This window comes from Diospyros lotus, chromosome 6 (assembly GCF_014633365.1).
Source record: "Diospyros lotus cultivar Yz01 chromosome 6, ASM1463336v1, whole genome shotgun sequence".
NCBI classification, from domain to species: domain Eukaryota; kingdom Viridiplantae; phylum Streptophyta; class Magnoliopsida; order Ericales; family Ebenaceae; genus Diospyros; species Diospyros lotus.
The window spans coordinates 8,382,103-8,395,373 of record NC_068343.1 but is presented as its reverse complement, the minus strand read 5'-3'; the positions used below and the strand labels follow the sequence as shown (position 1 = coordinate 8,395,373).

The 13,271-nt window shown below is 37.7% G+C and overlaps 4 protein-coding genes and 1 non-coding gene across 5 annotated transcripts; 2 read left to right on the top strand and 3 right to left on the bottom strand.

The window, feature by feature from the left end:
• Nucleotides 1-130: 130 nt before the first annotated feature.
• Nucleotides 131-4,578, bottom strand: LOC127804564 (L-ascorbate oxidase homolog). Its single transcript, XM_052341437.1, has 9 exons — nt 4,435-4,578; nt 4,081-4,251; nt 3,875-3,984; nt 2,661-2,931; nt 2,001-2,097; nt 1,514-1,859; nt 994-1,359; nt 827-905; nt 131-666 (listed from the first exon to the last, which is right to left on the bottom strand). Exons 2-9 carry the CDS (start codon nt 4,216-4,218, stop codon nt 463-465), a joined length of 1,611 nt encoding a protein of 536 aa, XP_052197397.1. The 5' UTR covers nt 4,219-4,251; nt 4,435-4,578; the 3' UTR covers nt 131-462.
• Nucleotides 4,579-5,807: 1,229 nt separating this feature from the next.
• TRNAW-CCA (transfer RNA tryptophan (anticodon CCA)) lies at nt 5,808-5,879 on the top strand. Its single transcript has one exon. It is a non-coding gene; the product is annotated as a tRNA-Trp (tRNA).
• A 631-nt stretch (nt 5,880-6,510) lies between these two features.
• LOC127803735 (norbelladine synthase-like) lies at nt 6,511-7,253 on the top strand (the record flags this gene model as incomplete). Its single annotated transcript, XM_052340175.1, has 2 exons — nt 6,511-6,736; nt 6,856-7,253. Coding segments are annotated over 2 exons (516 nt in total), but the record flags the coding sequence as incomplete, so codon positions are not given.
• A 386-nt stretch (nt 7,254-7,639) lies between these two features.
• On the bottom strand, nt 7,640-10,599 carry LOC127804563 (pentatricopeptide repeat-containing protein At4g37170). The gene has a single exon (XM_052341436.1). It carries the CDS (start codon nt 10,490-10,492, stop codon nt 8,387-8,389), a length of 2,106 nt encoding a protein of 701 aa, XP_052197396.1. The 5' UTR covers nt 10,493-10,599; the 3' UTR covers nt 7,640-8,386.
• A 631-nt stretch (nt 10,600-11,230) lies between these two features.
• On the bottom strand, nt 11,231-12,403 carry LOC127804566 (cyclin-dependent kinase F-4-like). The gene has a single exon (XM_052341438.1). The coding sequence runs from the start codon at nt 12,368-12,370 to the stop codon at nt 11,405-11,407; it is 966 nt and encodes a 321-aa protein (XP_052197398.1). The 5' UTR covers nt 12,371-12,403; the 3' UTR covers nt 11,231-11,404.
• Nucleotides 12,404-13,271: the final 868 nt, after the last annotated feature.

Here is a 13,271-nt window from a genome sequence, read left to right as displayed (position 1 = left end):
CAAATAGTTAAATCGCTTTTTTCTTTCTTTCTTTTTTTTTTTCCAGTCTCCTCTTTACCCCCTTAGTTCAGGAAAACAGAAACAAAACCCATTTACTTTGAGTTGATGCTGAGTTTGTGTTGAATTCAAATTTATTCTATTTTTGATGTTTTAAATTAAGATCCTTCTGCCACCGCAGTTCTGAGCTGTGACAATTTTATTTTTGGGCTACAGAAATCATGGAATTTTGATATTCATTCCCTCCCAACTGTTGCCGTTGAAAGTACATCAAGATGAATATCGACTTTCAACGAGATTAAATACAACTGGTGGAAACAGGACAACACCCAGAAACTTTGGCTATTTTCTCTAAGATTAAGCAGAAAAAAAAAAAATTAGAATTTTTCCTCCTCCGCCTCCTCCTCCTGTCTTCTCTTGCAGCCAAACTCTCATGACTGACAGAATACAGAAGAAATAACCGAATCAAAGGTGCCGACCAACAGCTTTGCCACAAAGAAGAGCATTAGAAGGAATGTTGTATTCGTTTTTAAGGCTGTGGATTGGGTTGAAGACTCTCAGATAGAATTGCTGTCCTAGATATTGCCTTGGCCACATTGCAGACCTGATATTCCACATGCCCTGATTGTCCAAGGAGACCAATATGGCAGTCCAAGAGTTCGGGTATACCTGCAAGAAAATACAAGCATTTAAGGTAAATTTGGGGAACATGAGTGGATATAATTGACAAATACATTACGCAAAATACGAGCATCTGTTTGCACTTTGTTGTTATATACATATACATTACGAAAAAATAGAGAGGCTCCTTAACCACCATTTAGCTAACCTGTGCAGTATGTCTTGTAAGAGCATCGACTAGATTGTAGGCCTTTCTGCTGGCGTTAGTCCACTGTCCGAAGCCATAACTGAAATTGTTACAACGGCCAAGTGATCAGCACCAAAATGTTTCACTAAAGGTGTGAACGAATTTGACAAGTGAAGAATTTAACTCACCCCACAACCCAAAAATCATAGCCATCAAGATGCCAAGATTGAATGGTTTTTTCATTGTTTTGGAATACAACTTCGATAAAGTCATGGAGGGAGGAGGGAACAACAGATGTGGATATGAAAGCCGGGCCTTCAGAGGGAAGGCCTTGGATGGAGTCCATGCTGAAGATCCCAGGGATGTTAAAGTAATCAGCAAGCTTCAGAGGGGTATCTGAATTAATGTAGGAGACCCTGTTAACAGCATATCGTTGTTTCCCATTGATTAGGGGTGCTGAATTGGCCAGCACAAGTGTCCTTGTTGTTGTAATCTTTCCATAATGGAATGATCCCTGGGGGTTGGGCCTGGCTGCATTTGATGTCAAGTTCCACCTTCAAGAAGCACAAAGGAAAAATAAATCGGTGCCAGCACTTAAACAACCATCTCACAACTATCAATGAGGAAATATAAGTATTATAGAGTAAGTATTAGAGCATGAGCATACGCATGAGAGTATAATAGGCTATAGTTTTCGCTTGTACGCACCTCAGGGTTCTGGCTTGCTTCATAGACCAGTGTACTTGGTAAGTCGGACCAGCAGGCACAGGTCCAGAAACTGGGGCGTGAGAATTTGAGTAGTGTAGCACTGCCGTAGCTGTGAGAACACGCTTTGTAAAACGAGTAGATCCAACAATATAATAGTCTTTCGGAGTCTGATCCAGCGTAACTAGGACTGACAACGATTGGCCAACATGAACATCTAGAGAATCATATGTGTTCTGAATAACATGAGATCCTTCAACCTCAACTAGCTTCATCTTGTGGCCCTGAATCCTAAAGTTGAAGGAGGTTGACAATCCCACATTTGAAATCCTGAACATGTAAGTTTTGCCTGCAAAACACAGAAGAAAAGTCCTTTCAGCAGGATTAGACTACCCGTGCAAAATTCAAGCTGTGGAAATTTCGCAAACACGTTTGTAACGATAAAAAAAAAAAAAAGGAGTTGGAGTAATCAAGTTTTTACAAGATTTACCTTGATCACCAGTAAAGGTGGATTGAGTTTGCCCGTTTATGAGAACGCCATTAGGAAAGGGAAGAGATTTCCCTGAATCCAAATACTGGCGTAACTCCTGAAAAGGAGCAAAAACTTTTTATTTACATTTTATTACACAATGATACACACACGCTCTAGAATGCCAATTGAGGATGACAAGGATGTGTATTTCATAAAGGCACCATTCTCTTATCATACGACGACAGTCACATGCCTTAAGTTGGCTACATGAATTCTAAACCTTCCTCCATCTCTATCCACGGCTGGATCTTTGAATTAAATAAAAAAAAAAAAAACTACTAGAATTATTGACAAACATCTCGGCAGTATTATTGCCACAAGCCTAGCTAATTTGAAACAGAATCCAGCTAAATTTGCAACATGTATTACCAACTAAACTGGGCTTCTTTCTAAAGGAATGAATGTGTGTAGTACCAGATGAAATACCAACTATAGCATCATTTGTAAGGTGAAATCCTACAAGAATATTTCTACAACGTGGAAAATATGAAAATAAAAAAATAAAAGATTTTGATCCAGCTCCGCAACCTGGCTCCACTATACTGGACAGATTTCCAATCAGAAATTTTAGCATCAAATAGTAATTAAACATATTCATCAATCATACTAATTCTTTACCTTATGATTGGCAGTGTACCAATCACCAATAAGTAAAGTGAAATCCTCAGCGGGTTTAGGATATGGTACAGGGATCACAGATCTTGCATAGACATTTAGCCCTCCAAACCCTCCTGCAGCTCTGTGCATGAGGGTTGATGGGAAGTATGAGTACGTTCCAATCTGATCTTTTGTTTGGAACTTGTAGGTGAAGTTCGAGTTGGGCGGGATAGGGCAATTAGTCCCTAGCACACCGTCTTGCCACGAATTCTTCCTCTGCTTTATTCCATTCCTAGAAGTGAAAAACTAGTACCATTAGACTAGTATTCTGTTATAATACCACCATATAAATGGACCAAAATTATATGAATGGTATTAGTAGCTTAAGCAAGTTTAAGACCTTCAGCATTTGTTTTTTTCCAAAAATGCAGCCTAATTATATCCTTGGGCCAAAGTCATCTGCCTCAAGGGAAACTACTGATGAAATCCATGTTTATTTTAAAAAATTTAGGATCATGAACAACTATAACATACATACGCAGACCATGGACATTTCTAGGGTTAATTACATCAATAATCATTTAACTTTATATTCTATTATTATTTGGTCACTGAACTTTGAAATATTACCTGTTAGTCAAAACTGTTACTACTTAATTATTAAACTTTAAAATGTTACCTACTAGTCATTAATATTTCAAAACTGTTTCTCATTCGTTACTCTTGAACTTAAAGTTCAGTGACTAACGAGTGACGGATGAAAAATAATTTTAAAATATTAGTGACTAGTAGGTAACATTTTAAAGTTCAGTGACTAAGCAGTAACAGTTTTAAAATATTAGTAACTAACTGGTAACATTTCAAAGTTCAGTGACAAATAATAACAGAATGTAAAATTGAGTGATTATTAGTGTAATTAACCCAACATTTATATGCCTAGCATTCCAAATCTGCTACTGTCTAAACTCAAAACACTCCAATATCCATTAAAAACAATGCATATTGGATGAAGCATATTTAGAAAGAAGATATCAACACATAAACTTGCCAAATTGATACTTTGATAGGGTAACTCAATAAACTGGACTAAATGTTTTGAACAAACAAATATTTTGATGTTTTACAAATACTTCATGTTGGCTTTGGCTCCAGTTTCAGTTTCAAATAGAAGTGAACAGACAAGTACAGATCTAAACTCAAAGATGGACCCTGAAAGTGGAAGTAAGAAAGCTTACCATGTCAAGAGAAAGGGCTCATCTAGCTTGTTAAAAACATTGATGATGATGTTGTCATTGGTGACAACATCAAGTCTAGGACCAGGAAATTGGCGGTTGATGAGGATGACCTTCAAAACCCAACATTCGAAAATTTTCAGAAATCTGAGAACTACACGATGCAGACAACTCGTTGTCGAGAAAGAAAAATGCAGGCCAAAGCAAACCTGTTGAGGGACACCCAGAGGAGAAGCCGTTCCATAAGTGACAGTCCACGTGTAATATCTGTAAGCATCCTCTGCTTGCACCAGATATACATTCAATAGAGCCAAACAAGCAACAACCAAATAGGCTGCTCTTCCCATTGGAGCAGCAGAGATATCCACGAAGCTTTGTTTCTACAAATCAAATGAGCCCACATTTACGAAAAACAATCGAAAACCCAGAAACATATTGTTGCATAAAAAATGCGTATAACATAAACATGGGTTTATCTAGTTTTGTCAGGATAGACTCTTGAATCTTGGATGCTTCTGAAGAAATAAGAAATGAAGTAGAAAGCTGGAGAAACCGGAACCTACCAAAGTGAGAATGAATATAATGAAAGAATAGAAAGAATCAGAAAGAAAACGAAGATGTCTCTGTCTTTATATGTTCATTCGTAGTCGAAATGTAGGGAACATTGGGCTTATATATAGATAAATATGTTATAACAACTGGCCCGGGAAGAGCCACACTGGATCCGAGGTCTGACACAGGAAAACCCATTTAAAAAAAAAAAAAAAAAGCTTTGACAATAAGTTCATATTCCGCGTATTCAGGGAGTGAGAAAATTAGTCTTGTGGTCAAAAATTCATGGCTTCTCTGCATGCCACTCTCCGTTGCTTTGTCCAATAGAGAACATATCACATGCCTGGCTTTTTTAGTATTTTCCACTTGGTAGACGAGGATTCCGCTGCTAATAACATGTCTAATCTAATAATTATTTGATTTACTTAATTTCACTGGCAAGAGAGAGAGAGAGACAGAAGAAAAAGGAAAAAGATGGTTATTGAGCGGTGGGAGTTTTAATAATATGGGCCAACAATTCGTGCATTCACACTCACGACAAAAGAAAGTAGAGGAAAGGCGTTAACTGTCGGGTGGAAGTTGACCGGTGAAACCCATAAATCTCGCCGTGGTTGGGTGGGGTGCCCATGGGAGGGTATTTTAATTATTAGGTATAATGTCAAGAGAGGCGGGGGCGGGGGTCCACGGACTGGGTGAGAGAGAGAGATAGAGAGAGAGAGAGAGAGAGATTGGATTGATTAGCAATGATGGGGGATCCATCATCCATGTGACTTGTGAGTGTGTATGCGGGGGAGTGGGTACCCACGCCGACGCGGATTGGCTCTCCGCGTGGAGCTGTAGCCCCCCTCGTTGAGGCACTCGCCCGGGAAAAGTTGCAGAATTGGGGGTGCAGTCATAGTTGTGCCGCGGCTCATCATTATATCACTTCGGTTGAGAAATTCCATCACCCACCCTAATCCATAAAAGGTGTTGACGTAAAGAACAAAAATAAATTCAGACTATTCTTGATGCGACCACTTTCCTCTTGTTTATTATGATTTCTTGATGACTTAAATCATGGATTTATCAAGGATGAGTTTATGATGCTAATAAATAGTTTTTTAGTAACGATTTTACTTATCACTTTCACCAGTTTAACAAATCATCGCCACCAGGGATTATGACTGTAAATATTTATATACAAGCTTAAAAAGGTATTGTTTTAGTTTCTTGACGATTTATGTGTGAAATTTTATTTTATGTTTTTTTAATAGAAGAAAATATTAGCGCTATTGCTTGCTTATCCAATTTGGATAACTCTCACTTCCAAAGACATGATTTCGCTGGCACTGTGCTGGCTTACAGATTGTAATATATTTTAATGCAATGAATCTAACTCATAGGTGGATCCGTGGCGCAATGGTAGCGCGTCTGACTCCAGATCAGAAGGTTGCGTGTTCGATTCACGTCGGGTTCAAGTCGCACTATTTTATTTGCTTTTGCGTCGATATTCCAATTTTTAAGGCTTTGTTTAAGACCAGGCCCATTCAAGGTTATCGGGGCAGGCTGTTGTTAATTGTTCCATCATGTCGGGTTCAAATCCCAATTTTGGGCTTTTGTCTCGATTTTATCTTTTTCAAGGCTTTGATCAACACCAGGCTCATTCGAGGTTATTTATTGGGCCAGGTAAATCCGACACATAATAAATTCCTTGGGAATAGGGAAGCACATATACGGAGTATTTATAAATTAATTTTTTTTTATTGAATTTTACTAAATAATTAAAATTTATCCAGATAAAAATGATTTAATACTTATTTTAATGATATTTAATAAAATAAAAAAATAATTTTAATCTTATAAAAAATCTAAAAATTATAACTGAAATGGATATGGTTGATAAATAAAATAATAAATAATATAATTATCTTAACATCAATAATTAAAATGACAAAAAAAGATAATTCTATTTGAATAAATTTTATTTAAATAGATTTAGAACATGTTTGATTTGACATATTTTTTATATAAATTTTTATTTTAATAGTATTTGATAGACTATATTTTTTAGATAATTCAAATTCTCACTTTTGCTCTGCCAATCCTAACTTTTGCTGGAAAATCAATTATTAGGGGTGATTGGAAAAGAAATTCCAGGCATTTTGGCATTTGGGGAAGAAGAAAGAAACAGCAGCAGAGGAGCCAAAGCACGAAGGAGGAGAAGAGGGGAAGCCAACGTCGTCCTGCAGAAACTCAGCCATCTCATCAACAAAATCGACATCCTAGAAGGTGACGACAGCGTCGGCACTATTCTCGGCCTCCAATTTCCACCAGGTAATGATATTTTGTCCTATTAATTAAGTAGTCCCTCAGATGAAAGCGAAGAGTTTGTGCCTGTGAGATCGAATCTGAATCGATTATTGAATCTGTAATTGTATGTATTGTATGAATAGGGACGCCGGGGTTTACGTATTACAAGGAGAAGTTTACGAAGATCGACGATGAGAAGCGAGCGAAGGAAGCGGAGGTGATCGAAGGAGGGTATCTGGATTTAGGGTTCACGTTGTATCGAGTTCGATTTGAAGTGATTGAGAAGAGCGAAGATTGCTGCATCACGAAAGCCACCATCGAGTATGATTTGAAGGAAGAAGCTGCGGTGAACGCTTCCATCATCAGCATCCAGTCGCTGGTGATGATTATGGAAACCGCCGCCGATTATCTCACCGTCAACGACGAAGATTGATGGCGATGGCTCCATATCTTACTTGGTTCGTCATTAATGTATTTTAGTTTGCTTAGCTGATGTTGTTCACTGGACAGTTTCTCTCTACAAATCTATGAATTTTGGATCCATGCACAGATTAATACCAGCAGGGTGTGTGTATGTATGTATGGGTGTGTGTATGTATATTTGTGTATATATATTTGTTTTTTTTGAATATTTTGTATAATATATTTGATTTTTTAAATAATTTACGTAGTATATTTGATTTATTTTTAGGTAATTTCTAGGTAAAAAATTAAGTCAATCAAATGTCATATTTTTCTCAGAATTTAATTCTAAATAATTTAATTCTCTAGAATTTATTTTCTTTCTATTTAAATTTTACCTTCGCAATCAAACGCACCTTATTGTTTTCTATTTACAGTTTAGTTAAATCAGGAACACGAATTGTATTCAACAATTTTAGCAACTGGAGCTGGAATTTCTTCAATTTCCTGATTCATTGTGATTCTGAAAATCGATGGTAAAAAATTGACACTCAACGAACATTCTGCGAATAATTGATTCTCTTATCTTTCACAAAAGCAAAATAAAAATTTGAGAAAAAATGCTTATAAATGATAATAAATTACACAAAGAAGAATGCACAGAGCATTCAGATCAACCAGCCTTTAGACTTTTGACACCTGCTAACTGCATACTGTGAATGAATATCCTGCAAGGTTCAAGAGAGTAATAACTAATAACCCCACAACAGCAAGGAAAGCTTCAGTTCCTCCAACCCCCAAAACTTGACCATTGGTCATCATCGATCCGCCAAAATGCATTCAAGCAACTGAAAATAGGTCCTTTTTTGGCTCCATGTCCGAGAATATTGATAATTTACAACAACAAATAACATTTGCTCCACGAGCAACTAAATTTTATTCACCTTAGCGATATGAACTTGCCTGCAGGAGGTTAATCTTTGATATTTTCAGAGGTCCAATGCTTTACATCCACTCTGCTCCATATATGCCCTTATTTCCTCTTTCCTCGCACAGATTTTTAGTGTTATAATTAACTTTGACATCTAAACCAGCTGGATTCTTCATAATTAAACCATCCACATTCCACTTACACTGCCAGGCTGCAACAAGAGATGGCAGAAGCTCTTCATTTCAGATGATTTAATTTGCAGGAAAATATACAACTTGTCCTACTTCCTCCTTTCAAAGTCGTACTTAGGTCAAGGATTTATTAGGCAGGCACTAGACTCATCACCAATAGTCTTTACAGGAACAGATCCCAGCTTCAAAATAATGGAATCGATGTGAATCCCTCACAATTATCTTCCTCTCTGCAATCTTGGATATAAATTTGATGGCTGTATGGCAGTCAACACAAGTTCTCAAATTCTTAAAAACCTTTATTGGTGTCCCTGGTGGAGTAGCAATTATTCCAAATGCAACTGCAAGCTTCTCACTGTGATAGGAGAGGTTTTGCTCCTTTTGCTCCTCTTCCACATCATGAAGCACATAAACTGTATGGGGAACATACCCTTCTTCCTTCATTCTCTTTGAAAGCTCTCCCAAAAAGTCATGTATTTCCTTTGATTTTGGATGGGATGAGTCTCCCACTAAAAACACGTGGACCTTTCGCTTGATCTCAATCCAACTTAAACCTGGTTTTTTCACCACCATTCTGTCATCCATAGACCTCCTGATTTTTTCCACTTCGTCCCATTTACCAGCAGTGGCACAGATGTTAGCTAGAGTTACATATGTAGCCGCATTTCCAGGCTCTATTTCAAATAAAGCTTCCGCAGCTCGTTTAGCCAGTTCAAGATTTCCATGAATTCTACAACCGCCAAGCAAGGAAGCCCACAAAAATTTATCAGGTTTCATGGGCATTTGATTAATCATGTCCTCAGCTTCTTTAAATCTGCCAGATCGGCTCAACAGGTCAATCACACAAGCATAATGATCTGCCGTATGTGTTAACCTATGTTTCTTTTTAATTGAATGGAAATATTCAAGCCCTTTTTCAACTAATCCAGCATGAGTGCAAGCTGAAAGAACCCCAACAAATGTGACGTGGTCAGGCTCCGTTCCTGATTTGAGGAGAGACTCAAATAACTGAAGAGCGTCGTAGGGTTGACCATTTTGAGCATGTCCATTGATCAAGGAAGTCCATGAAACTAAATCTGGATGAGGCATCCCATGGAAGACTTTCTTTGCATTCTCAATGTTCCCACACTTTGAGTACATATGAACAAGAGCACTTGCAGCAAATGAAAATGGGTCAAACCCAATCCGCGTCATGTAGCCATGAACCTGCTTGCCAAGCTCCTCTTCTGTTTGATCTGCACATGCATTTAAAACCCCAGAAAATGTGTACTCATTAGGCCTAATGCCCGATTTTAACAAATCTGAGAACAATGCAAATCCCTCCTCCTTCCTTCCAACCTCAAAGTATCTATCAATCATAGCTGTCCAAGAAACAACATCCCTATCCGAAGTCTTATCAAAAATGTGACGAGCTTCATCTATACTCCCACATTTCCCATACATATCACATAGGGAACTCCAGACCACTGCATCAGAATCCAGCCCCGTTCGCATAATATGACCATGAATCTCCTTTCCTAGACTCAAAGACTGGATGGCAGCAGAAGCAGAAAGAGAAGTAGAAACAGTAAACTTATTGCATTTAAAGTTCTCGTGCACTTGCATAACCCTGTACAACTCTAATGCATCCTTAGGCTTATTGTCCCGAACATAACCCGAAATCATCGCAGTCCAAGAAAAATTATCTCTTTCAGGCATTGAATCAAACAAATCCCTGGCTTCTTTAAGCAGCCTGGATTTCGCGTGCCCAGATATCATTATATTCCAAGAGCACAAGTCCCTTTCACCCATTTCCTCAAACAGATTCTGGGCATCCAAAAAGCTCTCGCACCGGCAGTACATTTCAAGAAGGCGATTGGAAACCAAAATCCCCGGAACAAAACCCGAATGTTTAATGTGCCCGTGAACCCTTTTTCCCTCAGTCAGAGCTCGCTGTTGTGAGCAGAGCTGTAAGAGGGCCGAGTATGTTGCCGCGGAAGGACGATCGGCAATCTCCAGTATTTCAATGGCCTCTCTCAAATGCTTCCGTTGACAAAGAATGCCAATTGCTTCGTTGAACTTATTTTCTCGGCATAGCTGGATTATGAAACCGTCTTTGTCGTTGGATTTGAAGAAAAAATTTTGGATCGGTGCTTTGCGATTCAGTTGAGTTTGGGGGGAAGAGAAGGAAGCGAAAGTCTTGTTCAGATGAAGGGATGTAGGACGAGAGAAGATGAATTTCCTCAACTTCTGGAGATGAAACTGACAGACACTCATATTTCCACAGCGTAGTTTGATTTGATCACACACGACGAAACTGTTTGAAGAGCGATTCGGCGCGGTATCTCTACTTTCCAACGGTCAAAGATAAGGGTGTGTTTGGAAAGGAAAAGGAATAGCAAGGGCATATGGGGCTGATCTCTATCATTATTTATTAAACATTTTGAAAATATTTTTATTTTCATAAAACTAGTAGTTTTTGCATGAGAATAATTTTGAAATTACTTTTTGTTATATCATTGAAAAGCATTTCTCTTGAATTATTATGAGTCTTCAGAAATAAAAATAAAACATGTAATATAAATTATTGAACAAAAATTATTTTAATTCAAATTACAGAAATTCTTGCATTTACAATTTTACACCATACACAATTAGTTATTACTAATATTTTTTTTAAAAATTTAATCATATTTTTACATGCATGCATTCAAATAGCTTATAATATGTATTTGTGTAAAACAATCACAAATTAACACGTTCTTAGGTTAAGTTGAGTTGAATAGATTCTTATTATCTAAATAAGCAGTAAACATTTATTTTCTTTTTTCCTTCTAATTTTATGTTGACAAACAATGATATCTTAAATTCAAAAAGAAAAGAAAGAGACAGACTAAGAACCAAATACAGCACTAGAGACAAAGTAAGGAAGTAAATTTGATCAAAGAGCTAGCAATTAACAACATCCAGGTGGTGTGTATTATTTGGTACTTGTCACACAACATGCATGTACAATAAATGTTCAGGCCTGGCCAGCTTCACAATGAACCCTTTTCCATTTACAAGTTACAATAAAAAAAAAAAAGAACAAATTACAACTCTTTAGTTTTTGAACCTTATAAGCTAAAAAGAAGACCCATTAGTAAACTCATCACCCCCTCATCTCCATCAAGCCAGCAGCCCTTGCCTTTATATTCTTGCAGGTGGGGGTGGGTGTTCTTGCTTGCCAGCCGCCATCTTTGGAAGGTTACAATTCTTAGTTTTGAAACGGGGAGACGGTGGAATCTTGTGAAAGCAGCTCCGGAAAAATGGATGCTGGAGGGCCTCTAAAGCTGTCGGCCTCTTGGAAGGATCCCAGGAACAGAGCAGCGTCATAAGATTGATTGCTTCCTCACTGGCGGTTGGCACCAATGCAGATAGATGGACCCCTTTCATCTGTGGCAGCTCGTAGTTAATAATAACACTTGCAAGTTTCACCCCATCGGCCCACTCGCTCTCTGTTGGCGTGCCTATGACGCTGCATATTTTGTACATCTCATCCGCTTCACTTGAACCTGGAAAAAGAGGCCGTAGGGTGAATAGCTCGGCCATTATTGCACCCATTGCCCACATATCAACTGCAGAACTATAAGTTGGCGACTTGAGCAGCACTTCTGGGGCGCGATACCAGCGCGTTGAGACGTATTCTGTGAACGGTGGCTGTGAATCATTCTCGCGGGCAAGACCAAAATCAGCAATCTTGATTGCATCTTTCGAGACCAGCAAGTTCTCTGGCTTCAGGTCGCGATGAAAATATCCTTGCTGGTGAATGTATGCAAGACCCTTTAACACTTGGAAACACCAGTTTCTGATTTCGGCCTCTGAGAAAAGCCTTGCCCTGTCTTTCATGAGTTGGTATAGGTTGCACTCCATGTATTCGAACACAAAATACAGCGTGTTATTTTCCTTGATGACTTCCTTCAGCTTCACAATATTAGGATGCGTCATTCTCCGCAATGACTTGACTTCTCTCGTATTTATGCATTCCTCCCATGTATGATATTCTCTCTTCAATTTCTTAATTGCAACAGTTTCGCCAGTCTGCTTATTTATGGCTCGCCAAACAGTGCCAAAGGTTCCCTCGCCAACTTCATTAATTGCCTTGTACCTCTCCATCTTTTATGAACTTGATGACCAGTGAATAGTGATGCTTCTCTGTTTATTGAAGAAACGAATGGAACACAGAGGTTTATGATCTTTTCGATAGAAGAGTTATGCAAAAAAATAACAAGAGGAATATATGTGAATCTCTTTCTGGCTAGTTGATCTAGCAAAACCCATCATTAATTTTCTGTTGCAACCAAGTTAAGCGTCTTCACCTGTTGTGAAGAAGAATCTCCAAGAAACAGATGAAAATAAGACTCGTATTCTTGAGAAAGAGAAGACGGGCAAAGAGAGGAAAAACAAATCACTGCATTTACTAAGCGATGAATGAATGGAAGAAGTTTACATTTTGAGCGTTATTTATATTATTATTATATGCCAAAGTTAATCCTGACCCATATATAATAGAATATGAATCCAAGTCAAATCATAACTAGGAAACCAAATTCTATCGTAATTATATTGTCTAATAAAAATATGAAAGAAAACAATATACCAAGATAAATCCTAATCTAAAGCTAATTTCAGAAATCAGAAAATATATAACAATTAAAATAAGAAACATATATATGCCTAGCACTACTATTGACTATCCTTATCATTAAGTTATCCTCTTTACAGTTACAAATTCAAATAAAAATGTTTTCCTCTAACCAAGATCTCTCAATATGCATCAAGATAAATACGTCAATTCAATAGCACTTGATGATAGCAGACAAACCTACAAATTTTCTAGTTATTTCGTAATTGACCCACCAATATACTAAAACGAAAACAAGATGCATTACAAATTGTTGTCTTCATTTTATTGGTTTGCAAAAATGTTGGGTTTTGAAATTTATACCCTTACGCGGTTTAAAAACGCTGTTAAAAATTTTCATTTCTTTCCATTTTTGTTAAAGAAAATGAATTC